This window comes from Neovison vison, chromosome 11 (assembly GCF_020171115.1).
Source record: "Neovison vison isolate M4711 chromosome 11, ASM_NN_V1, whole genome shotgun sequence".
In the NCBI taxonomy this organism is placed as follows: Eukaryota; Metazoa; Chordata; class Mammalia; order Carnivora; family Mustelidae; genus Neogale; species Neogale vison.
The window spans coordinates 198507043-198533912 of record NC_058101.1 but is presented as its reverse complement, the minus strand read 5'-3'; the positions used below and the strand labels follow the sequence as shown (position 1 = coordinate 198533912).

General features: G+C 43.4%; 1 protein-coding gene across 4 annotated transcripts in view; it reads left to right on the top strand.

Moving 5' to 3' along the window:
- Positions 1 to 26870, top strand: part of WWC2 (WW and C2 domain containing 2) — a 204190-nt gene that overhangs the window by 76234 nt on the left and 101086 nt on the right. For 2 of the 4 annotated variants that reach the window (XM_044225654.1, XM_044225655.1), the window contains exon 2: positions 18490 to 18599. In XM_044225654.1, coding sequence (XP_044081589.1) covers positions 18490 to 18599 — 110 coding nt within the window. Of the gene's footprint in view, positions 1 to 18489; positions 18600 to 26870 lie in introns of those variants that run through there. The other 2 variants (XM_044225657.1, XM_044225656.1) reach the window with 1 other exon arrangement.

Here is a 26870-nt window from a genome sequence, read left to right as displayed (position 1 = left end):
CATCTCTTTGGTTAAATTTATTCCTGAGTATTTTATTGTCTTTAATGTTACTATAAATGGGATCCATTTCTTAAATTTCTTTTTTGGAAATTTTGTTGTTAGTGGAAAGCCTGTCTTAATCTAGATTTGTTTGGGGTGTGTGTGTGTTTTGGTGACCTGGTTCTTCTTTGAAGTTTTTACACTCTTGTTGCCTCCATGTTATAAAATTTTACATTGTTCTGCTTTGATTTAGGTCCTTTTTTGACCATTGTTCTGAGTGGGTCATATACAATCTGGAAACCTATGTCATTTTGTTCAGAGAAGTTTTCTTGCACTACATCGTGGAGAGTATCTTCCCCTTCACATGTATGTAATTTTCTCTGAACCTCCAGCTGCTCAGATACTAGACCTTCTGGACTGGTCCTCCAGTTTCCCTCTCTTTTCCTTTCTATCTGTCTTACTGTCTGGGACATTTTCTTCACTTGATCTTTTAACACTTCAATAGATGGGTTCGTTTCTGTTCTCGTGTTGTGTATTTCTAAGAGTTTTAAAATTCTTTCTCCAAATATTTCCTTTTTGGCGTTCTGTTCTAACTCCTTGAAGGTGCTAATTGAAACTTCTCTAAACAAAATTGAAATTTTCTCCTATTTACTGCATTGCCTGTTTTATAATTTCAGTATGTTTGTTTTAGATTCTGCTTTTATTTTACAGGTAGTGTTCTTATTTCTATGTTAGACATAACTAATACCTACCATTTTGGTTCTTAACTCCCTCTGACATGTGAGAGGATTAATTTCCCTGCATTTATGTGACTTTGTTTTGGCCAGTGGACTGTGAACAGAAGTGGTGTGTGCGGGTCTTCCCTGCCCACAGGATTCATGTCATTTTGGGATGGAGGTGCCACAGTCACCCAACATGTGTTCTGGAATGCTGAGCCAGGCTCTAGGGACCAGCTGCCTGGGGGAGTCATCCAGACTCACTTTGAACTTGGCTTCAGTGGGAAATAGGGGACTGTTGTGTTTAGCCACTGAGATTGGCATTGTTTTTCGTTGCAGCATCACCTGGCTTGTCCTGACTGATACAGCCCCCAGACATATTTAAGAACAAGTCATAAAACGCTCTTTGGAAGCTCTGTATTTGTGGGTAGAGCTTCGTTGTGTAGTGATCTAGCCCAGCCTCTCGTATGGTATTCCCAGACACGAATGTCAACAGATCTCTTTTCCTGTTCTTAATAGTTTTCTTGGGAAATTCCCTACCATCCCCTGCCTGGTAAATATAAGCCTGATTGCCAAGATTCTGCAAACTGAGGAGGGAAAGGGGACGGTATGTAGACTGCCCCTTAATCCTCCTGTTGTCAACGATGTCTTCCCTCTTTCAGCTGTAGCAGCTGCCCAGGAGGGAGTCCACAGTCCCTGTCTGTGAGCTGTTTGGAGAGAAACCGTCTGTTTCTGACCAGGGTGGGCAGAAGCAGGCTGCAGCTCTGATTACCACTTAACAGACTTCCAGCGAGTCCTTCCCGGCCAAGGCCTAATGTCTGAGTCCTTGACACAGGAATTCCAGAGCTAGGTTAGGGGTCTGCGGTATGAATCGATCAGCTTCTAAGCTTGCTTGCTTGCTGATTTAGGTTTTCTATTTCTCACGTCTGCTAAGTCAGTTACTACTCTGCCATTTGCTTTTCACCACCTCAAATTTTGTTGCACTTGTCCATTGACCCGCCCTTTGTCATTTTGTGTGTATGCCTTTTTTTTTTTAATCCCCTGGCTGCTGTGTTCTAGAGGGTGTGTATGTCAACACGTGTATTGAGTCTATTGTGTATACTGGAATTTCCTTTAATGAGGGATTCCCCCCAACATTTTATTATAAAAAATTTCAAACATACAAAAAAGTGAAAACAATGAACACATGTATATTTTCTGCTTAGATCTGACAAATAACTTATTGCCATATTTACTTTATCTTCCGTTCCTCTCTTTACATATATGTATATGTTATATTTGTATCTATATTTACCTTTTTTGCTGAAACATTGGAAGTTAAGATATTATGCCCCTTCACTACTAAGTAGTTTAGTATATATCTTCCCAGAACGAGAATATTCTCTTACACAACCATAATACCAGTTATCACAACTATGGAAATTAAAAAAAAAAAAAAAGTTCTGTAATATCACCTTACATCTAGTATATTTAAATTACCATCATTGTTCCAAGAATTCTTTTATAACCTTTATTCCCCCTTAAAAAATGGGACCTAATTGAGATAAACATGAGACAATTGGTTGTTGCTTCTCTTTTGGGCCAAAAGCCAGTTCTTCAAGCTTCTTATATTTTGCATTTTTTCTTTTACTTAATCTTGAACTGTAAGTACCAACACCTGTAGAACTGGATTAATAACTGAAATCGAGGCCCCGACAAGGAGATATTAGGTTCAGTATCGGGGAGTCGCTGAAGTTTATTTCATAAATAATCTTAATGGCTTGTTTTTCTAAATCAGGGGTTACTAATCTAAAAATTTACCAAGCAGTGTGCTTTGCACATTCAATTCACAATCGCTGTAGATAAAGAAGCAATATTTATCTTTGTGGCGATGAAGAACTATATTTAGAGCTCTGCCCAGCCCACTTAACCTTGTACACTTTGCCAGCATTCAAACTCCTGACTTCTGTGCACTTTGGACTGAATTTGAGTCAAAGCTCAAAGGGCGTACATTTTTGTTTATGACTGATGGCTGATCTCTGAAGTTAGTATAGCTATCAGACATTCCTGACATTCCACATGTCTTAATTTTTAGTGCTTCGAGGACCTGGTACTATGCCAGAGGTAAGTAGAGGGTGAGAGCCCAAGGAAATAAATAGTGCCAGAGAAACTCTTCGAATAAGTTATAAAAATTCAATCCCGTGTTTAGCAAAGCAAATGCCAGGTATGGCGTTGATTTGTAGCATGTTAGTGCCATTCCTTAGGCTGCTTAGGAACATTTCCCAATTTTCGGTTATTTGATTCTTGAAATTCCAACCGTGGAGCTTTAAAAAAGTTACTGTGATTCTTTTGGTTTGTGTGTTAGTTGCACTCGAGGCCAAGATGAGGGGCTTTGCAATGCAGAAGTCTTACTTCCGGAGAGCAGTTCAGTGTTTGGTTGATGGGGTCGTCAGCAGATGCAGTGATTGGCAGAAAGAACATTCATTGAATGCATGTTGAATGCACATCAGCCATTGCTTTAGACACCAAGGACTGCAGTGGTGGACGAAGCAAGTCATGGGGAGGTACGAAGAAAGACTATCAATAAACAAGACAGATCAAACATGATAGCAGCTTTGAGGAAATCAACTGAGTCATATGACGGGTAGTGATTATTTTAGATAGACTTGTGTATTCGTCAGCTCTGCCAATTTAACAAGCAGCCTACAAATCTCAGTGGCTTTTATACAGTTGTCTGCTTCTTGTTCATGCTGTGTCAAGTCAACTAAAAAATAAGAAGTAAAATAGTCACCTAAACTATAAATTCAAGGAATGGGGATTACACATGATTGATAACTTGGTCACTAAAAATAGACTTTAAGAAATTCAGATTTGTCTCGGTCCAATCATATCACCAAAGAGGGGAATTGGATCCTGATGTTAATAACTTAAAATTATACTCTTTACATTTAATAGAAAACAGTTTAATACAAAGAAGTTGAAGAAGTAAATTGTAGGACCTTTGGCCAGAAGTTTTAAATGTTTTGTTATACTCCTTCAGTGTACAGTTCAGGAAAGGCTAAATAACAGAAAGATGTTTCCTCTTTGTAATGAAGACATTATACTTAAAACATGTGAATGGATGGTTCATCCTCTTAATGGACACATTATATATAAGATATGTGAATAGACACTGTATAGAAACTGACTAACGGATGTTACTTCCAAATTTCCAAAGTAACATATATGGGGGCAGGCATAGATCTTTTGCAGGTGTATATAATAGTCATCTTTGAAACATGAAGCACACTTTTCAACATGTGCTTTTTCTTCATCAAGAAAAAGAGTGGGTACACAGAAGGTGATGGACTCCTGGACCTCAAAGCTTTCTTTGCAGGCGTCAGACATGGTTTCGTTTATGGCAGTGTGATCAGATGTGCCCAGGGTCTTCCCATTCTTGAAGACTGGTAGTTTCGGGTCAGTCATAATGAGACGTCTTAATGCCAGGTTAGGATCTGCTAATAGCATCGCCCTAGCATCAGAAATTTGTTCAGTGCAATCTATCAGGAATGCAGTGGCCACAGCCAGAACAACCTACTTTTCTTGGAGCATTTACCCAGGCAGGCTTGCCAGGGATCCAGGGAAACAACACAAGCTTCCCTTGATGAACAGTGTGATGTTAATTTGCTTTGTATCTAAATGTAATGCTATCTGTAGGCGTAGATCATGGAAAAGTAAAAACCAGAGGATAGAAGTGAAGCCCCAGATACTTCCCCGCAAGTCACCAAGGCTTACTTCTTAAGAATGTCCAGCCTGGAAACTTTGCGACCCTTGGCATGGTAGCAGGAACCCAGCCCGGGCAGTCAAGCACTCCGTTCCGTGGCCCCCAGCTGCAGGGCTGCAAACCTGGGAACTGCCCAGGTCAGGCACCCTGGCCTGGGGTCGCCTTCCCCTCGGGAGCCACCATCCTGTGTGCGTATGTGTAGGCGTGCTGCCGCGGGCGGCACCGTCTGAGGCCAGCTTTGGGCACCTGTGCCTGAGCAGAATTCTTGTCAGTATCCGTCCGAGGGCTCACTCAGGAAGGCTCAGCACGGCGTTGCTGTTAGATACAGTTCAACTGCCTATTGGTACCAGAGGTACCAGAAAGGCTAAATAAACCGTGGTCTAAACCTTCTATAAAAAATGAAAGAGCAACACGAAAGGCCCCAATTTCTGTCTTCAGATGAGTGAGGGAAACCGCAGAATGACACGTACAGCATATTATGTTAACGCTGCAGACCGTTTTCTAGCTATTTGCAGAGACAGGTCTGGAAGGATACACACTACATTGGTAATTGTGGGGACCCCCGAAGAGAGGGGTGGGGGGGGAGGGGACTGTCAAAGGGAGGGGAGGTGGAGGAAGCAAGCTGTGTGGGTTGAGGTGGGGTCTGGGGATTGAGCCTGAAGGATTTGTGATGGATTGAGTAGGGGTTCTGGGGGTGAGGGAGAGGGACAGATCAAGCCTCTGGGTTGGGGATCATGGCATTTTCCAAGATGTGTAATCTGGGGGAGTGGTGTTAGGGGAAGGGTTGGGGGCGGATGGGAGCAAGGGTTATGTTTTGTGTGAGTTCAACATTCAATGTGGTTATGAGCACCCCCCCCCCGCATAACCCCTGCACACACACACACAGAATTATCTGGTAGATGTTGGCTGGGTGTACACTGGGTCTCGACACAGAAGTGCGACTTACTGAAAAAAATGTGAATAGTATGAAAAATGACCAATTGGGGCGGGAAAAATACTTCCCAAACCAGAGGTCGTACAGAGCTCCGTACGATGCTCTTAACTCGTAAAGCTTAGGCGGCCGGATGGCTTGCCTGGCAAGACAGCACATTCCAAAAGCTCTTTTAAGGAAGCTGAATCTCAAAGGACAGCTGTAAGGTGAAACCGAGCTGGGAGAGAGTGGTGGACAAGTGGAGGGAAGGTGGGTGTCCAGGCACAGGGAGCCGCAGTGATAAAGGCCCGTTTCTGCTCCCTGTGCATCGGGCTGACTGGTTTTTCCTTTACTTTGCAGGGACTCGGTTAGGTTTTTAGCAGTGGGTAGAGTAGACATCAGAAGTACAGATGTCCTGCCGCTGGGCAGTGAAGTCATGTAGGATTGCCCCCCTTTGCCAGCGGACAAACATTAGGATTTTCTGGTGTTAATGAGGTTAATAAGCTAATACCTTGTTGGTCTGAGCTGGTTTTTCTTTCTTCTCTGATGTTCAGTATTTGTAGACCACTCTGCCAATAACTTGTGCCAACCATGTCACGAAACTTGGCCCTTCACACTGAGCTTGAAGTCGGATCATTGTTTCTCTCCCAAAAGCTAACGTTTGTTTGCAGATGGTCACAGCAGCCTTATTCACACCAGCGGAAACAATCCCAAGGTCTATAAAGCGGTGAATGGCTAAGCAAAATGTGATATATCCATACAATAGGACACTATTTTGCAATAAAAGAAACAAATTCTTGACACACCCAACAATATGGATGTACCGCAAAATAACGTTATGCTGAATTAAAAGCCAGACATCAGAAACCACAAGTTGTACGACTCCATTGTTCTGACATTCCAGAAAAGGCACATCTGTAGAGATAGAACTTAAATGAGTGGTTGCCTGGGCAGGCAGTAGGGATGAGGGGGTGACTGCGTCTAGGCACAGGGGATCTTTTCGGGTTGGTAGGAATGTGCTAAACGGAGATTGCATGGTGGTTTTAACTCTACACATTTACTTAAAATTTCTGATATGCACACTTAAGCCATGGGGAATTTTTATGGTATAGAAGTTAGACTTCAGTAATGCTGTTCAATGGCAACTACGAGGCTTGGGGTTTTAAAATTCCAGCCTGAGCCGTGACTGTTTCCCGTGGTCAGGATGGTGGGAAAGCAACCATCGTGACCACATTTGATGTCGTGGGGAAGAGGCCGTTCCCGTGTTGACTCTGCCAAGTGCGTTTCCTGGCCAGAGGATTCCTTCCCTTTTGACAGTATGGGGTCCCTGGGACATCAGCTCGAGAACTGGGTGCTCCGGTCCCTGGAGAGGCTCGCGTAGTGTCCTTCGGAGAATTACTTGGTGTTCAACGGAACTACCTCACTGGTGTGAAGTCAGTCATTTTCTGATGGTACAAAAAGCAGATACACTCAAAGTTCATTGGTTTTCAAAGCAAACATTTCGCTCTCCCTGGGGAACACTTTCATGCTGCGCTTCCATCCAGAGGACAGATGGCCCATCCCTGGTTATTTGTGGAAGAACTGCTGGGGGACCAGAACCGTGCTTTCCCTCATCCTGTGTATCCCAGTGGGGGACAGAGGCCATCAGTAGAGATTTGGTGGTCTGGTGAACGTATGAATGAAATGTTTCTTTGTTGGTAGTTTTATTACGACTTCCTGTGGGGCAGGAGTGAAAAGAAGATAGTGAAGTGGGGTTTTCCCCCTCTTCCATTTGAACTTTGTTGTCAGAGCCCTTCTTTCTGCTTTCTGTTTTTCTGCTTTTGGTGCATCCCAACGCCTTGCCTGGCGCGCTCATCTCATCCATTATCTGATGTCCCTGTGGAAATTTCAGTCTGTATTTCACCTGCATGTCCCTCTAGCACTTCACAGGCCACATCTTTTTTAAAGATACCTAATTCCCAATAATTTTGCTTATTCATGCTGCAGTGACTGTGCCCAAACCACAGAACCAGAAACTTCCTCCGTTACTGCTCTCCTGTTGAGTGAGTGCCTTGCTTCAAGAACACCCCCAGCCTTTCAGGATCCAGCTTTGACTTTCAAGGACTCCTGTCTGGAACCCCACATTTATAGGAGCCTTTTCTCTTCCCTGGCAGCCTCAGATGCTATTATTTCCCTCACGGCATCCTGTCTGCCGCCGCCGCATTGCTTTCCTTTCTCCCTGACCGTTGCTTACTACTGGATGGTAAAATAGAAAACCGAGCTGTTTCAGCACCTCTCCAAACCAGCGGCTCTTCCCCGGGGGCAGGCAGCAGGGAGTTGGGAGGAGGGAGGGCGGACGGAGCCCTACCCTGAGGCTCTCATTTAGTGGTTTGAGGGGAGGAGGTTGGTAACTTGCATTTCTAGTAAGTTACTAGTCAACCCTGATGCTGCTGGTTTAGTCTGTTCTGTTCACTGCTATTAGGTTCACCTTCCTCAATTTAAACTTGTCCCGACGATGGTTCTCCTTGCTGGGGTCTTCCATTGGCCTAGGACCGGATTTCCCCAGGAGGGTGTCGTAGAATGGGGACATCGCATTAAGTACATTTTAGTCCTGTTAACTTTTCTGTTGTAAGGAGAGAGTCAGTCTGGTGCTGGTATGTCTTTAACACCTTTCTAATACTTAGTTGCCTTTTTAACAGAGCCCGCTGTAAGCTTCACATCTGTGTGAGGAATTCTCTGAAATGTATTGCATGATCTTGTTTTCATTGTATTTCTTTTTCAGTGGCAAGAGTTAAAGGACTGTAGTCTGAAACGCTGGGGGTGGGAACGGAACCCAGAAGTCATAAAGAGTTCTTGTGTATCTTCTGTGGGTTTCATACTTTAGCTTCACTTATCACATGTAATTCTTTTGACTTACCTGGAATCAATACAGTTGGAAGGAAGATACAGGAGCTAGCTTTTTTCCCCTGTCAATCCAGTTTTGCAAGACTTTTCTTCTTCTCTTATTATTTTTTAGAGAGGTGGGAGGGGCAGAGAAAAGAGGGCGACAGAGAACCCCAAGCAGATTCCCTGCTGAGCACGCAGCCTGTCTTGGGGCTCAGTCTCACAACGCTGAGATCATGACCTGAGCCAGAATCAAGAGTTGGACATGTAACCGACTGAGCCACCCAGATGCCCCCTCCCACCCATGTTTAAATAATCAGTTCTTTTTCTTACCCTAAACAAAGTTCATGGACCAGTAATATCCTCAGGAAAAAAAAAAAAATTTGCATCCTGACAAAGGATTAATGCCAACATGTATTACAAGTTGCTACAAATCAGTATGGAGGGCAGACAGCCCACTTTTAAAAAGGACGAAAGGAAGCAAGTAAACATATGGAAAAGTTACACACCTTATGTAGTAATTGTTAGATTTCCCCTCTCCCCAGGACCTTATCAGGTGTGGTGGAACGTGGGTAATGGGCACTCACTACCACTGTGGAGGAGAGTATTTAAAAATTTTAAATTTAAGTTTAAATTTAAAAAATTTAAATGCTGAAGCACCTGGGTGACTCAGTTGGTTGGGCCTCTGCCTTCAGCTTGGGTCATGATCTCAGGGTCCTGGGCTCAAGCCCCGCATCAGGCTCTCTGCTCAGCTGGGAGCCTGCTTCCCCCTCACTCTCTGCCTGCTTCTCTGCCTACTCTCTCTCTGTCAAATAAATAAATAAAATCTTAAAAATTTTAAATGCTAGTACGTCTTTTAAGATCTCTCTAATATATATTGATGTTTTTAAGTTTTAAAAATATGTATATCCTTTGACTCACTGCCAGGAATTCATTCTAAAAAATAATTACACTGCTGAAAATATTTGCAAGCATGTACACGGAAGCATTTCTCTTGAAGGAAGATGAAACTAATGTCTGTTAATTAATGATTTGTCAAATAATGGGCTATAATCCATTCCATGTATGTAGATATTAAAATTTTGAAGTAAATGTGTAGTTATGCTCATTGAAATATTTCTAACTTGTTTTGCAAACTAAACAAAGTCGTAGGAAATGCACATAGCATGAGCCTAATCATAAGTTTTGTAATAGCATGTGAATTTATAGATAGACTGAAAAGATATCCAAAGTGTGGGAATATATATCTTTCTATAGGGAAATGAAGGCAGGACTTTACAAATAGTTTATTCTATTTTATATATTTTTTTGTAATGAGAATGTATTACTTGTGTTTTTTAAGGCAAGGCTCAAAAATATAGTGTATAGTTTATTTAATTTAATATTCCGATCTTATAAAAATGTGCATAATATTATATGTGCTTCAGTATACGGGTATATGTTTATTTAAGAAAAACGTAGCCTGGAGTGACCACACTGTGAACTAGGGTTTTTCCCTATGTAATAAGGGTTATAGGGATTAAAAGATATCTTCCCAGCTCCTTAGATTTTGATAAAAGTAGTACAGGATCATTTTAATCATTGAGTCAGCCTCTTTTTAAGAAAGAGCTTGACTACAGTAAGGTTGTAGCTGTCCAGGGATTGTGCTGTAGGTTAGTTCTTTGTTGTTCTGGCTGGAGCACTGTCTCTTGAGTGAATCCCCCCAGCATCTTCCAGTCCTGGTCCTTGAACGGCTCTTGCCTGTGATGGCGGCCCTAATGCGTGTGCTCTTCAAGCTGTAGTTAGGAGGATGGGGCGGTCTTGGTGGGTTTGTTTGTTTGGATAATCATCTGTTAAGCCCGCTTCCTCTCACCAGCATTCCTCTTTTCTTTACTGGCATATCTACTTAAATTCTCAAACTCTTTTCCAAAACCAAATAATCCAATGGGCAAACATTTCTTGGCACTTAGGAGAGAAAAGAGGTTCAGGTTAAAGTGTTTGCTGACCACTCTGTTTTCTTCTGTAGGGGAAAATACTTGTAAAAAATGGATGAATTATTGTAACACCTGCAATAAATTCTTTCACCTCTCTGTAACTAAGAATCTGTTTTCTGTTTAACTATTCATTTATGATACAAAATGTAATTATAATAAACCAAAGTAAGTTATAGAACCAGGTATTTTGGTGTAATATCAAGAGATTTTTCTCCTTTCTTGTCCCACAGTCTTTATTATCAATATTCATTCCTATATTTATCAATGATCACTTAAATATTAACCTTCATCTTATTCTTTTAATAAATGCATTTACTATTACATTTATGTAAATTGAAGACTTTAAAAATAGTAACAGTCCTTCCATAATTGTTTTCACTCCTGTCTTTCTAATCTGCATCCATTCAGTTGACGCGTACTCTGACCTGACGAGGTAGGTACCTTGCTAGGGTTGGAGAGAGCAGAATGGGCCCTGCCTTGGAGAAGCTCAGAGGCTGTGGGGAAGACGGTGGCTAGTAAGAGGCCTTAGGTGGCCGCGCCCAGTCTTTGGAGGAGTGGTCCTGTGGGACAGAATTCAGGGAATACTGGGTAAGAATAGCATTCCTAGGTTAAATGGAATCAACTTTTTAATGGTTTTCTAATACTGTCAAATTGTTTCTTAAAAGAATTGTATCAAGTTACAGAATTATGAGCAACAAAGGAAAGTAACTGATTCTCCACATCCTCACCGGAACTGAGTTTCATTAGGAAAACAAAGCAAAACAAGACAAAACAAAAACTCGATACCCTAACAGGCTTAAAATTAAGCCTCATGATTGTTTTATTTGGCATTTCTTTTTTATTAATGAAGTTGCACATTTTCACATATTTTGATTATTTAACTTCCTCTTGTGAAGAGATCTTACTCACTTGGAGTCTTGGCATTGTGAGGACTCGTTACTATTTTTTCAAAATTGTTTATTGAGGTGAAATTCACATACCACGGATTGAGCCACTTTAAAGTGGCATTTCCTGCCCTCACACTGTTGTGCAAGCACCGTCTCTGTCTGGTTCTGAACCATTTCTCTCCTTCCAAAATCCTCCTCCAGCAGCCCCGCATCCGGCCCCCTCCCTAGCTCCTGACAGCCACCCCTATAACTCTCCATCTTCCTGGGTTTATTTATACTGGATAGTTCATATGGGAGGTATGTGTGATCTGCGGGATCCGGCTTTACTTAGCCTAATGTTTGGAAGACCCTCGCATTGTAGTGCGGTAGCCACACTATTCCTTTCCGTGGCTGGGTGATCCTGCATTGCGTGTAGATGTCACACGCGCTCTGTCCATTCATTCGTAGGTGGACATTTGAGGTGTCTCATTTTTTGGCTCCTGTAGACAGTGCTGCTGTGACCATGAATGGGCTTGCAGTGACTTAGGTACATGTTTCCAGTTCTTTGGGGCATAGACCCAGGAGCAGGAGTATGGGGTCATACAGTAATTCTGTGTTTAACTTTTGAGGATCTGCCAAACTATTTCCTACAGAGGCTGTGCCATTTCACCTTCCCACGGACAATGTACAGGCCTCCCCTTTTTCCACATCTGTGTCAACACTTGTTACTTTTCATATTGGGGGTGCTGGTCCTCTAATTCTAGCTATCCTGGTGGGTATGAACTGGGACCTCGTTATGCTCTTTATTTGCATTTTCCCATTGACTAATGATGTTGAGTATTTATTACTATTCTGTATGTGGGTGAGAATAGGAAAGAAAAAGAAAACCTTGCTTTTCAAGAACTTATTTTAAAAATTTGTGTTTTTTGAGGGAAAAAAAAGTTTACTTAAAATTATATGAAACGACTTCAGTAAGAATTATTAAGCCATTAATTTTGTCCAAACATTACATAAACATAGTTTTCATCATATAGGTGTTTCTGCAGCCAAGCCTCCTGCCTCCAGTTTCATTTTTAAATTGAGTTTGTTTTCATTTCTCCATCACCTGGGTGGATTAGGGCTGTGATTAGTGGTTTAACTAGGGGTTCTCAGAGTATGGTCCAGGGGCCACAGTGCATCACTTGGGATCTTGTTAGAAATACAGGTTCCCCACCTTGCTCTACTGGGGCAGAAACTGGAGATGGGCTCAGCAATGTTTTTGTTTTTGTTTTTTAGGATTTTATTTACTTTTGAGGCAGAGATAGGGAGAGAGAACACATGAGCATGGGGCAGAGGGAGAACCAGGTTCCCCGCTGAGCAGAGATCCCGATGCAGGGCTTGTTCCCAGGACCCTGGGATCATGACCAGAGCTGAAGGCAGCCCCTTAACCAACTGAGCCACCCAGGTGCCCCCCGGGGATCTGTTTTAATAAGCCTTTTAGATGAGTTGTATGTACACGTAGGTTTGGGAGCCACACTCGAAACCAGCATTTCTAAGCTGATACGTTTAAAGAGCTCCTGTGGGAAATTCAGTTCACAATTTTGGCCTTACAGATACCAACTTTTTTTTTTTTTTTTTTAACTTAAAATAGGCAAACCATATAAACAATTAAGTCGAATCATTTTATAACGTCCTGTTTCAGGATTGCGTGTATATAATGTTACTTAGGAATTGCAATTTGGTCTACAAATCCTATCAAAAAGATAAGTGTTTTTTTAAAAAGGAATTTTTGCTCGTTGGTCAAATCGTCAAAGCACGCAGGAGTCGTGTGTCCCTGATATGTGATTGTACTTGACGTCCTACTCCTTAGGAGCCTCTGTTGCGAAGGTGGGCAGCGTGAAGGCCTGTGTCGTGGGGTGCGTGGCCTTTGCCAGCCACAGGAGCCCCTTGGGCCATATAGACGGCCCCAGCATACCCCTGTGCCCAGCAATGCTGCCTCGGCATCCTGACCCCTCCCTTCTCCCTCCAGAACTTTTGAAAGGGGCCCCTTTCTTGCTGCATCTTTCAGAAACTGGTGGTGAGTCAAATCCGTATCAGGAGCCAAATGCACACTTTAGAGAACAGTGCCAGCCTCACACGGGATCATCAGCCCAGTGGCTGGAAACTACAGATGGTGACTAGAAAGAGGTACACGTTACCCAGTCCCGTGCTTACTGGACTAGAGTTTAAGTTTCTGTCCTGCATGGGCTGTTCAAATGGCAGTAATACTTGTATGTACTTCGCACAGGTTTACGAGGACATAAAGCACACATTTACACATGGTAAACAGGGAATGTTTTGTATTTTTAGTATAATTACTGAATGTAAAAGTTGACTTCTAGAAGAGCGTAAGCACTGACATTTTTGCAAACAATACAGTTGCGTCCCCAAATCAACAGCATTAGCAGTGTGGTCTTTCAAAGGTGAGTCAGGCGCAAATACCGCCTTCTCAGGTGTATATTCGTGAAGTGGCTCTCGGAGGGTTAGGTGGCATAAGGGAGATTTTGACGGGGTCTCCCTGGAGCCCTCCAGATTTAAGATCTGTGGGTCAGAATGAAGAAATGGTTTGGGAATGAACATTAAAGAGAAGACAGAAGATTTGAGGAAAGTTTTTAATTTTTTTTTTTTTTTTTTTTTTTTTTTTTTAGTTTGGAGGGATTGAGTAGATTTATAGGCTGAGGGGAAAAATGAACGATACAAGAGGATGTTCATACTTGACACTAACTGATGGGATGTGACTGCAAAGCAGGGAGAATCTGGTGGAATTAAGACAGGAGGTTGGCAGGCTTTTGAGTAGAGAAAGGGTGTGAGCAACGGTGAGGGCAGCCAGCCATTTGGGTTCAAGGAGAGCAGGTTTGGGAAACAAGACCGTTGTGTTCAAATATTTGAAAACCCATCATGCAGAAGAAAGATTGCGCTAGTTCTCTTTGGCACCTAGGGAGGAAACAAGCACCAATGGGTAAAAGTTCGAGGAAGATCAGATCTCTGGCCACCATGAGAAAGAGCTGTCTGAGAGCCCAAGAAGGTGCAAAGATGACATGAACTTGGCCTGGAGAAATGGTCTGGCTCTGCAGCTATGACACATTGGGTGAGCCATTTAAATCATGGCGCCCCAGGCTCCTCCTTGACCGGGTGTACTGGGCTCAGGACCGTCCCAGTCTGGCCGTCCTCCTGTCTAATATGGCTCGTTTTGAAGAATTTAAGCTAATTTCCCCAAAGATACGAAGTTAACCTCGTCCCCCTCCTCTGAAGTAGTCTGTACTTCTCCTAAGAGCGGTTTTCTTCTTGCTGCCACCACTCACCCTCTTCTGGGATTTCCCCCTTTCTGTCCCTTTGCTGCTTGGCCCTGACTCTGTAGCGATAGAAACAGATAGTCGTGCTGAGGGACCTAATTAACATCATTACAAATTAATATTCTGTCGGGCCTCTAGAAAGATTCCTGGTGTTTTACCCTCCTTTTAAACTTTAGATTGTGAAACGCCTCCTTCCTTCCTGTTGCAGGGCAAGTTCAGCGGTGTCCGTGTGGGCAGATCCTGTAGTAATCCCGGACAGCTCGCAGTGTAGACTCTGCTTTGACTTAGCCCGACAATGACAGCGGCAGGTGCCACAAAGCAAATGAGATGCAACGTGGGGGGCTTGGGGGGTAGAAAAAAAATTAATGAAACAAGATGGGATTGGGAAGGAGACAAACCATAGGAGACTCTTAATCTCACTAAACAAACTGAGGGTTGGGGGCGGGGGTTGGGAGGGGGGTGGGGTTATGGACATTGGGGAGGGTATGTGCTATGGTGAGTGCTGTGAAGTGTGTAAACCTGGCGATTCACAGACCTGTACCCCTGGGGCTAATAATACATTATATGTTAATAAAATAATAAAATAAGTAACTGGGAAGACCTTTCACTTTCATGCTAAACTATACATTTGGGGGACTTGAACTGTGGCAAGAGTTTTATTAACCCGAGAATGGCTTTTTCTTTGAACAGCCTTTTCTTTCAGTGCAATTAGTACAAACTCAGTGCTTGGGGGTTTGTGCGTGCACATACGGCATCCACTGTCACATAACTGCGAAGAGTAGATCTGTCTGGGTGTGGCAGGTGTCTCGTGTCATAGGACAGGTATCCGCGATTGACAGTAAGCCCTAAATGACATCGTGTGGAAGGATGATGCAGTGCCCTCAGAGAGAGGAAACACTGTGCCAAGTTCCAGTTTTGTGTGTGAGCATTGGCAAAGTGCTGTAGTAAATTCGCATTTTCTTCACATTAGTCACGGTGCAAAAGAAGGCGGTTTTTAAAGCAAAGAGTAATCTCCGGAATTTAGCATAAAGACTCTCGTTAGTTTCAGGCTTTTTGCATGATGTTGCTTCTTTGAGGGGAACCAACAGAAAGCAAACTCCATCCATATTCACTTCTCAACATCAAAGGAAGATGGACTGTTTCAGAGATTCCTTGTGGAAAACAAGAGGAAGAAATTAGAAACTAATCAACATTTCTGCTTACTGTATTTATTCTAAGTCATACTGTTGCTAATTTTGGAATGCATCTGTTAACTTCTTTTTGTTTTATGTTAGTTCTTAGTATGTCATTGTAATGTGTTCCCGTTATCAGGATAGCAGCAGAATTAAGTGGTTCATTCTGTTTGGTATCCGAGACTGTTATTCTATTTATATCTTGTAATTTGGAAGAGAATTAAATTCTAACATTTAGAAATTTATACATATGTATTTAATGGTTTTACTTTTTGATGGAGTGTGGAGAAAAGATAGGTACTTATCCAGGCACAGAAAACAAAGCATCTAAATGATTTTTGAAGTAACACTGCAAAGAAATTTTTGCATGAAAATTTCCAGGAATGGAAACGTTTGAATTTTTTAACTGAGTTCATAATTACATGTATACTTATACATGTAATTCTAGTCTTAGAACAGTGACAGTTAATAAAATGCTTATCATCTGTTGAGCAATTAATAGGGAAACTGGATTATTTCCAAGTGTAGTCAAATTACCATAATTTGCAATCATAACCCATGCTCTGAAGCTTTTGTGACTTGTCATTCTTAGAGTAATAAATGTATTCCTGTCATACTCAGGCTGAAGCAGGCTGATTTGGTCCCAGGATAACACTTGTGAAATACCACTCTTTTTTCATTTAAACTTACAGATCTTACTCATTCCTTCAGGATACATGTGCATTTTAGACAGCACTGATAAAGGAGTGAGGGAAAGAGAACAGAATACGATGCAAGGTAACCTGGCGCAGGGGCTTTGCTAATTAATAATCTGCTTTATCAGCGGGGTCAGAGGTCAGTCTTCTAGACAGTGTGTAAAGACAAGGCCACTTCCTATGTATGGTAAGGGGAGTTTTTGATACAGAATTTAATTCCTTTGTCAGTTTTCCTGGGCAGTTTATGATTTAAGATGGGATTTAAGCATAACCGAGAGCATGGGGTTTTTTAGGGCTTGGATTGGGTTCAAATTGACTCCAGGTTTGTAAAAGTAAATCTGACAAGTTGCCGGGTTAGTGGGTGCATTTTGCGTGACATGTCTGAGGCTCGTTTCACTCACCTGACCTATACTGAAGCCCGACCATTTACCGAGAGTGATCCTGTTTTATTCTCACGTAAACTTCACAGTCGGCACCCCCGCCCCACCAAAATAGATTGGGAAACGGGTTTTTAAGGTGAATAACAACCTGCTCTACGCTGGACAGAGGAGAATGGTAGACAAGAGACAAGGGATGGAACCCAGGTCTCTGCTGGCAGATTGCAGGCTCTTACCTTCTGAGCCGCTGGTTCCCAAATTCTCTGTAATGACCCGGAGAGCTTGATTCATCATGCATTGCTGGGCCCTTGAGTTTCAGATTCTGTAGACCCCTGTGAGGGCTCAGGAATTGCTATTTCTAACCAGTGCCTGGATGTTGATGCTGCAGGTCATGAGGACCGCACGTTGAGATCTACTGCCTGACCCCCCCTCCCCTGGAGAACGAGTAAGAGAATTCACGGGTTGTGCTCGTATTGATAATCTCTGACATCTGTTGACTAGTTACCATGTCCTTGACACTGTTCTAAGTTAATTCCTCTTTCATCTCACATTAATCTAGGAGACAGTTAAATTGCAAGGAAAGGGTAAGGGGGTGTGATCACCACTGCCAAGTGGCGTAGCCAGAGGCTCCCAGTGAGGCGGTGTCTTAGTGCCTTGGGGTCAGAGCTGCTTCTCTGTGAGCTGATGGAAATCAGCCGAACTTGTTTCCAAGGCCAGTGTCCCTGGAGCTATCGGCAGAAGCAGATTTCAGGCTCTGGGAACATTGAGAGAAAAGGAGACGCTCCTTTCTTTTCACCCACCGTGTTTTATGTCCTTGGAGGGGCTGTTGAAGGCGAGGCCTGGGAGGAAATGGTTTCCCTCCTTTTCCTGTCGTCCTCCAGCATTCTGAAGGGCGCGTGACATAGTTGGTCATTCTGAGGAAGGAGGAGATTCTGGAAACGAGCTGTATTTCAGTTGAACCCCGACACTGTCGATACTCATTAGCATGGATAAACGGGATTCCAGATGGTTCTGTACGTAGGAACCCTGTCGGCAGTGGGGCCTGTGTGCTGAATGGGAAGGTGTGTCCACTGACGCTGGCCACCCAGCAGCAGGGCGTTCGCTAACCTGTACTGTTGGCCGGCTCGTGGCTGCTCTGAGAGCCCCGGAGAATCTCAGAATCAAAAATGAAGAAAGGGAGAGAGAAAAAACATCAACTCAACATTGAGTTTGAAACCCATACTCTGTTTAGGAAACTGTAGTCTCCCCCAATCATTTTAAGGCTTAAAGAGAAAGCCTGAGGCAGCTTCAAAAGGTCATAGCACCTTGATACATCAGTAGTCTGTGTGTCTGGTTCCATGAAAAATTGTGTCAAGTAACTGGTACGTGTAAGATACGTACAAAAATAAAACATACTTGTCCCACCGGTCATAGTGGACCTCACGGTCAAGTGAGTGTTCAGTTCATTTGTACAAGACCGTCTAAATCTAGAATAAGCGTAGCCTGATACGGATCTCATCTTAGAGTTGCTGGCATGAGGATTTCCATGAGGCCAGGATTTGAATCCAGGGACGAATTCTTCTTGGTCGTGGGAGAGCCATTTAGCCGGAGAGCTAGCGCGGGGTGCCAGGCCTCCTTACTGTTGGCTTGGACTTGTCTCTGATTTAAAATGACCTTAGAACTTTGCAAAGGGTATTAGGACTTACTGTTATTTTTTTGAATATTCATCTTTGTCTTCGATCCTTGTTTTTTTCCATTAAGGTTTTCTACACACCAGCACAGACTCTAGATACAGGAACAAAAGGGAAATGCCACTTAGACTCCTCTTTGTGCTTACGGTACTGAATTTTGACCTAATGTGGCTCGATGGAAAGAATCACCCATGCATTTATTCTGGTCCGTCGTAGGTTAACGAAGCCCTTGTCGTTCGCTGACTGTGTTGGGGATGAGCTGCCGTGGGGCTGGGAAGCAGGCTTTGATCCACAGATCGGCGTCTACTACATCGATCACGTCAACAGTAAGTTTCTCTTTTTTATGAAAGTGATCCCCTCCCCAGATCTCGAGTCCAACAAAAACATAAACGCTCTATACAGTGAACTTCTTCATTTTAAGCCCCACTTTCTCAGTGACTAATATTGCCTGAAATGCCTGTTTTGGAATTTGGGGCCTACATGTATGTTGGGCTTATGGGGGCAGAGACAGAAACGAATCTGTCTGTATGTCTGTCTGCCTGGTAGAGGGTGAGTGTTCTGGAGGCACAAAAAGCCCACATAAATAACAGTGGTCTCTTAGAAACCTAAGGATGTTAAATATATACCTATAAATATAAATATATACATATGTATATCTATATATATATGTTTATGTATAAAATCTGCTCACAGTACTTTTATCAAATTTGAGAAAATATCCTTCCACTGATTCTTTGTCAGAGTCTGTTTTTTATCTGTGCAAATACTCACTTCCCAGGATGACTGGGAAGGGTTCCTGAACCGACGGAACCAGGGCACGCAGGCTTGACATCTGCAGAGGCTGAAGGCATGGGGGGCATGCTGAGTTGGGGGAGGAGGCTTTGAGCCCCCTGGAGAGCTGCTGGGAGGCTCCAGTCCCAGTGTGGGGGAGGGGTGCATGCAGGACTCGGCTGCCAGCGGTGGAGGGGCTCTGCTGGGGAGACCATTGAGAGTGGAGAATGAAGTGTTCCCCACCAACCGAGCGGCAGCCAGGGAGCCAGACAAGAGGACAGTTGGGGTGTCTGGTATGGTGGCTGTTTGTTCAGGCAGCATGGGAGGTGGCTGTAAAGCCGTCCCGTTCTCACACGTAGATGGGATGGAGGGGTCAGAGGAACAAGGACTTGGAAGAATTAAATCAGTTTTTTAGTGAACGCAGATAGCTCCTAATCTGTGGTAGGAGAACATCAGTGCGTAGAGTTGGAACTAGCATTTATGCACACATTAGTTCAACATAACAAGAAGTAATAGCTTCTGTAAGCTTTACTGGTTTGTAGCATGCAATTAGAAGAAATGTGACTTTTGTGGAGAGAGATCTCTCCCCGAAAGCTCGTCCAGATTCCCTGAAGAATTCATCATTGTGGGTTTTATAGCTTTCATTTTTTTATTTTTTAGTAAACCTCTCTTAATTGTATTGTTATTTGCGGGTTTTATTGCTTATGAATGATCGACATCCAAATATTTTTTATGTTATAGTGGAAGGGACAGCTTTTGGTAAAATTCAGTTCGTTTTGAACAGTTGTAACTCCTAATGTCATTGCAGATAAATAATTCAATGGAATATCCTGGAATGTGTAACTGTTTAAACTCACTTTCATGCAAGTTTAGCTTTCTTTCCTTAAATAATATTTGCAGAAGCAGAAGCAAACCTCCCTGTCCTGGTTCGACAGAACTAAGCTCTCATGGCACCGAAACGAGAAGCCATTTTAATTCTCTCAGTTTCCATCTGGTTACCTGCAGACTCTTGGGTTCCTAAAGCCACCTGTCGGACTTCCCTTTCGATCTCAGTGGTAGAAGGCTTCTCCTGGACCCCCAACCCTGACAGCCCTCTGAATAACTTTAAAAAAAAATTTTTTTTTAAAGATTTTATGGGGGCACCTGGGTGGCTCAGTTGTTAGGCATCTGTGTTCAGCTCAGGTCATGATCTCAGGGCCCTGGGATGGAGCCCCGCCTTGGGCTCTCTGCTCAGCAGGGAGCCTGCTTCCCCCTCTCCCACTCCCTTTGCTTGTGTTCTCTCTCTCTCTGTCTAATAAATAAATAAATAAATAAACTTTTTAAAAAAAGAGTCTGTAAAAAAAAAAAGATTTTATGTATTTATTTGAGAGAGATGGCAAGAGAGCCCACGAGTGGGGAGCATCTGGGGAAACCAGACTTGCCACGGAGCAGGGAGCCCAATGCAGGGCTCAATCCCAGGACCCTGGGATCATAACCTGAGCTGAAGGCAGACGCCTAACAGACTGAGCCACCCAGGCGCCCCTCTTAATAACATTTATGTCCCATCCTCCTCTTTCATTTCTTTACCCATCATTTTCTGGTTTTAAAAACTTCTCCCACCATTTCTTTATCTAGTGGTTCTTCTGTCTTCCTCTTTAAACCCTGGCAACTCTCACAGTGAAACCAAACCAGAGCTACCGAAAGACACAATAACAGCTCTCTCTTCCCAGCCTCACTCCTTGAACTCAAAAAAGTCATTCAGCCCAAACCCCTACCAGCTGTGGCCCCTCCTTCCCCCTCGCCCGGAAAGCTTGCGTGAACTGCGCTATGGATCCTGTTCTCTGTCTAGTCACAGAGCTCACCTGAGACCCCACTGGGGTCACATCCAGATGACACCGGGTCTCCTCTTCCTTTATCTGACAAGAGGACCTTGCTACCAGGGTTTATTTCCTTTTGTTCTTTACTCCTTTGGATTTCATGATACCTTCTGTTGGAATTTTTTTTTTTTTTTAAACATACCTGGTGGCTCTTGCCTTCTTTCCTTTTGTCTGTCCCTGGTGTTGAGATTTCTGCAGCCCATGGATCCCGTGGGCTGTGACCTCAGCTACTCCCTGAAGCCGATGGCTGCCCCATGTGTCTCTTCAGTCTTGTTTAGGGTTCCAGGTGCATGCAACTGATTCTAACGAAGAGGCTCTTTCCATTCTACCCTCACAGGCCCCCACTAGCGTGCCCTCCTCCGGCCTGTCCAGGTACTCGGAGACATTGTCCCTGTGCCGTGTGGTTCCTTGGCTTTCTGCCTCCCTTTGTGACAGTTGGTTCCAGCCCCAAACACTCTCTGCCCAGGCCTCTTGGTTTCCCACAGGCCATCTCAGCTGTCCAGTCCTCCACCGGGGTCCCCGCCCCCATTCCGAATAAGGTGCCCTGTCCAGGTATTTCTGTAGTACCAGGCACTTAGGGATCTTTAAAAAGCATTTGTCACATTGCATTTAAATCATTTATTTGTATGTTTTCCCCCCTAAATGGTGAGCTTCTTGTGGACAGTGACCGTATCTTCATTTCTTTAACCTTGGCTACCTCGTATTATGATAAACTCTTAAATGTTAGGAGGACAGAAGAACTTTATTGTTTAACTCACACATTGAAAGCTTTCTGTTTGTTTTTGAAGAAAGTAAAGTTCAAGTATAAATTATGCTTCAGAGCGTACCCTTCTGAATATTTAAAAACTTAATTATTTAGAATACAGGTTTTTAAGTCTCCCATTTTGCTTTACTGCAATAATGGTATCCCAGTGGCCTGATGGATTTACTGTGCCCTAAAGTGCCCAAATTCCCCACAGCAAGTAGTTTTCCCACTAAGAAGGATCTGGTCCATTATCTCATTAATCTTAAAGACATTCCTGAGAAGTAGTTTTGGGGAACAAATGGTATTATCTTCTCATAACAGCTGGTCTCCACATATGTTGTCTTGACATTGTATAGTTTCAGCATTATTTTATCTTTATTTACCAAAAAAAAAGAAAGAAAGAAAGAAGGCAAGCGTGTTTGGCTGTTTAATACCATTTCTGTGTAACACTATTAAATATCTAGAAGTAAAAGATTTGACCTTGGCAATGAGTATTTTCCACCTTAAGTGTTTTATGATAGAATTCTTTAGTCGGGGTGTAGATAATGGGGGGGATATTTGTAACTAAAAGTTAATTATGAAGTATCGTTTATAAAGTTTTGCTCTTATCACCATAAGCAGAAATTAATGACTTTTTGGGTAGCTCTAGAGTTCTACCTTAATTTTTCCTTCTTTCTTTTGGTAATGGAGGTCTCATTTACATAAAAGAAAGTGCATAGCTTTTAAGTATGCATTTCAGTGAATTGTGGCAAATGTAAAAATCTTCTGTAACTGCCCCTCCAGTCAAGAGGCAGAATCATCTCATCCCCCCAGTAAGTTCTTTCCTGTCCCCTCTAGTCCCACCTTCTCCACTGCTACAGTTCTCATTGCTGTCACAGTGGCTTCGTTTTGCCTGTTCTAGAACTTTGTATAAACTGAGTACATTCAATTCTGTGGATGGAGTCTTTCACTCGGTTTATTTTTAAAGGACCAGCCTGCTGATACAGTATCGTGGATGAATATTCATAGTACTTTTATCTTGACAAAGAACCCGCATCCAGATCATATAAAGAGCTCCTGAAAATCAACATTAAGAAGACAAACAACCCAATTTAAAAAGGGTCAACCACCTTAGAGACTTCCTCAACTCTCTCCTTTGTCATCTTGCCCCCTGATCTCTGGCTCCCCTGGAGCCTCTTCCTGGGATTCTAGCAAGTACGATGCAGCTTTAGCCTCCGCCACACACCACCGAATGCTCCTCAGGACTGCCTGTGTCTCAGGCGGAGCCGAGAGCTCAGGAGGCTGCGGTGTGGGCTGCCGCCGCTCCACCACCCTCGGACCGTTGTTGCCCGCCCTGGGGCTGCAGCTCTTTCCCTGGCTTCTCTGGGATGGTCGCAGGTGTCCCCTCAGTCCTCTGACAAGAGAGAGTGGGTTTTGTCTTGGAGTTTTTTCGTCGCACCCATTTGCAGTGCCCATGGGTGTGGGAAACAGCTAAGGGAGGTGTGACACAACAACGAGCTACGACTTACTGCCCTACGGTTGTTCTGTGAGTCCCCAACTTCCTTCCACGGTCCTTGCTCTGCCTTAACTGTGCAGCGTCTTCCTTTGATTGTCTTACATGCGCTGTCCTTGGTGGCGGTGGTGGTTCTGTTTCGCTTTGCTGTCCTTGGTTTTTATCTGTAACCAGTGGGAGAGATTGGATAGTGCACGCTTTCTCCAAATTACCCACACCGAACTCCTCTGTATTAGTTTTGAATCACCTCACGTCGTGTTTAAATTTGATGAAAATTTCTCAAGTGTGTGTAATATTTCACATGGAGCCGTTTCCTTTAGAAGAAGGGACATAAATTTGGGGCCCTCCTATTTCATCTCTGTCATATTTCATCCTTTATATTTACCTACGAGGATAAACTATGAAAATATAAAGAAAATTTTTAGACACTTAAAATATCTGAGTAAAACCTATGACGGCGGTAACGATACTGATTTTTCGTGAGTGTAACTGACAGTTGTCAGTATCCTGAATCTGTGTAATGATGTACATGTCTCATATAGTTGTCACCTCAGAGGTCTAGTCCCAGTCCCAGTTGTCCCTTTCTTCCACCTAGATGGAAGGGGACGAAGATAACAGTGCCTTTCTCCCTGTGCCTGGAACCTTCCTTCCCTCCTGTAGACTGCTCCTTCTCTCTCCCCTCATTTGCTGTATCTATAGTCCCCACATCTTGTCATTGTCAAAGACAGGACCTCACCCTCATGCCCCCGCACGCTGTCCTCCATCTACAGCGCTGTTCCACTTTGCCATCACAAACTGGGCTTCTTCTGTTATCCCTTTGACTTTATTATTTTTTGATACGTTATGGTCCTCATGAGTCCTACATCGAAAAATGTAGAATCGTTTTGTCAGCTCTTACAGATTGTTTTATCTATACCGTAATATCAGATTTGCTCCTTTAGCCACTTGTCCGCTGTCATTTTCCTAATTCAGACCCTCATTACCTCGTGCCTTTTGTTTCTTTCCCTTAAAAAAAACAAAACAAAACACTCTAAAAGTAATGCATGTGCATAGGAAAAAAGTAGAAAATGTAGATCAATAAAAGGAAGGAAAAATATCTGTATTCACACAGCCCAAAGAGAATGAAGTATTCTAAACCTCTTCCAGACTTTTTCATATTGATACACACAGACACACACACTCAGAATTTTAAATACATTTTTATATCTCAAGTGGGATTATAGTATATATATGTTTTATAAACTTTTTTCACTTAACAGTTAATCTGTTATCAAAAAACTTTCTACACAATCATATGGACTCTTCTGTAGAGTTAGTAGAGTTATGTAGAGACAGTAGAACCTCACATTTCTGTCAGATAATGTTCCTCAAATACACCTAAGATCCTTTCCTGGCCTTGCCTAGAACTTTCGTGGCACACCATTGCTCGCAAAATGAGTTTCATGCTTATTAACCTGGTGTTCAAGAAAGCGCAGGCCCGTCCCTGTTGGAGTAGTGGGGAAGAAATGAGACAACATAGCAGAGTGTGGGAAGAAGCGCTGCTGGGCCGGCAGAACAAGCGAGAGCAAGTACAAGTGTCCTCTCCGTTCTGAAGGGTGTAGCCACGGCTGCGAGAGACAGTGCTTTGAGCTGATAACCGAAGAATGGCCGAGTTAACCAGGCCTGGAGAAGAAGGGGCTGGGGTTGGGCTTGGGGGTTGGGAAAAGGCCACCTTCCTGGAAGAAGAGAGACCATGCATTCAAGCCAAAGGTCTGGAGAGGCCACAGACCCCAGGGGTTGTTGAAAGAAATTCGGTGCCACTGAAGGCTGCTGTGTGTATTTGTGGGAGTCTCGGGGGAGGGTGTCTGGAAAAGTAAAGCATTGGGTCCTGAGGGGCCATTGTCTGGAACCTTCTAGAGCCCTGTTCCCTCACTGCCTTTCCGTGGAACCTTCCTTTTTTAGCCAGAGAAAACCCAGTGTCTAAACTGCTCTGGCTCTTAGCCTTCTTCTGCTCAAGGGTTTTATCACTTTTTACTGGACAATCTCGTGGTTTTTGCTTTTTGTTTTTTGGTTTTTTAACTCGTGGGTCACATTTTCCTCTCCATTTTGTAGGTTCCTTGAAAGGAGGGCCTCACATCCGAACATCTCATTTCCCCTGTATTGCCTGTAGTAGATGGTTGGTACTCGTCTGTAGAAGTAACAAGGGATAATAAGCTCCGCGGGTAATTTCTAAGAAGAAGGAAAAGGACAGTTACTCCAATTTGTGTCACCCATTCTTCCCGAGGACAGCAGAAAGAACGGAAATAGGCATGACAGACAGGGATCACCCTCCTTTTAAGAATAATATCATCTTCCACGATAAGCTCTTGTAACTCACAACCTGTTCTCTGTGTATAAAGTTCCATACCTGAAACCAGTGGAGCGTGAATTCCCTTGAGGTACGGGACATCTCCGCAGACATCATGCAAATTATTGTGTCCTAATACGGTGATTCCCCAAGGTTACCAGGTCTTAATTCAAAAATACCACATTTTCATAATACTTTTTTTTTTTAGCATTTGCACTTAATAAATATTCTTTACAAATCCATTCAACACATGTAGCCAGTGGTGGTGAAGCACAATCCTGCTTTCTGAAACCTTCTTCTGAGGTGCATCTGGGAACCCTCTTTTGTAGCTCACGTTTGCATTGTACAGCATCTGAGAAATGTAAACGTTCCCATAAAACTCTTGTAACATACAGTATCTAACCCAGACTAACAAGAGTGTTTCTGTTGATCTAGCCAAATAAATGCTGATCGTTTGGGGTTTTTTTTTTTAAAGATTTTTAAAAAAATTTATTTCTTTGAGAGAGAGAGCGTGAGCAAGGAGCAGAGACAGAGGGAGAAGCAGACTTCCCGCTGAGCTGGGAGCCTGACACAGGGCTTGATCGCAGGACCCCAAGATCATGATCTGAGCCGAATGCAGGCACTTAACTGACTGAGCCACCCAGGTGCCCCAATGCAGATCATTTATCATTATTATCATTATTATTACTTATTCATTTCAGTGTCAGTCCGTGTTACTTTCAGTGTTTTGAGGCAATTTAAGTGCTGAACAGGTGTCTTGTGGAAAGTATGCCCGTTCCCCAGTATGTAGGGAAAAGACGTTTGGATGAAACCTGAAGGTGTTGAGAGAGAACCAGGAGTGCATACTTTAACTATTATAACATAACTATCCACAGTTGTCATATGCAGTTGGAATTCGTGTTATCCCTTTAGCTGTCGAGCTTATTACTTACATCTCTCACTATAACGCATGATCTTGAAACTTAGTGGCTCCAAATACATTTATTATCTCACGGTTCCTGTGTATCATAAATCCAAGCAAGGCTCAGCGGAATCTTCTAGCTCACGGTCTCACAGGCTGGTGGTCCTCAAGGTGGTAGGCAGGCTCAACCGGAGAAGGATCCGCTTTCATGCCTGCTCACGTGGTTGTTGGCAGGGCTCGGTTCGCTGTTGGCTGAGGGCCAGCGGCCCCCCTTGTTCCTTGAATATGGGCCTCTCCCTAGGTCAGCTTACAGCATCGTGCTTGGCTTTAGCAGGAAAGCCACGAAGCACCAGGGAGGGAGGGACGCACCAGTTGGCAGTCTCAGCCCTTGGTGCTCTGGTCCCAGGTCCTACCCATCACGTCCTCTCCCTTGTATTCATTGGAAGCAGATCACAAGGTCTAGCCCATACTGAAGGGGCAAGAACACGAGCAGGGGAGGATTATTA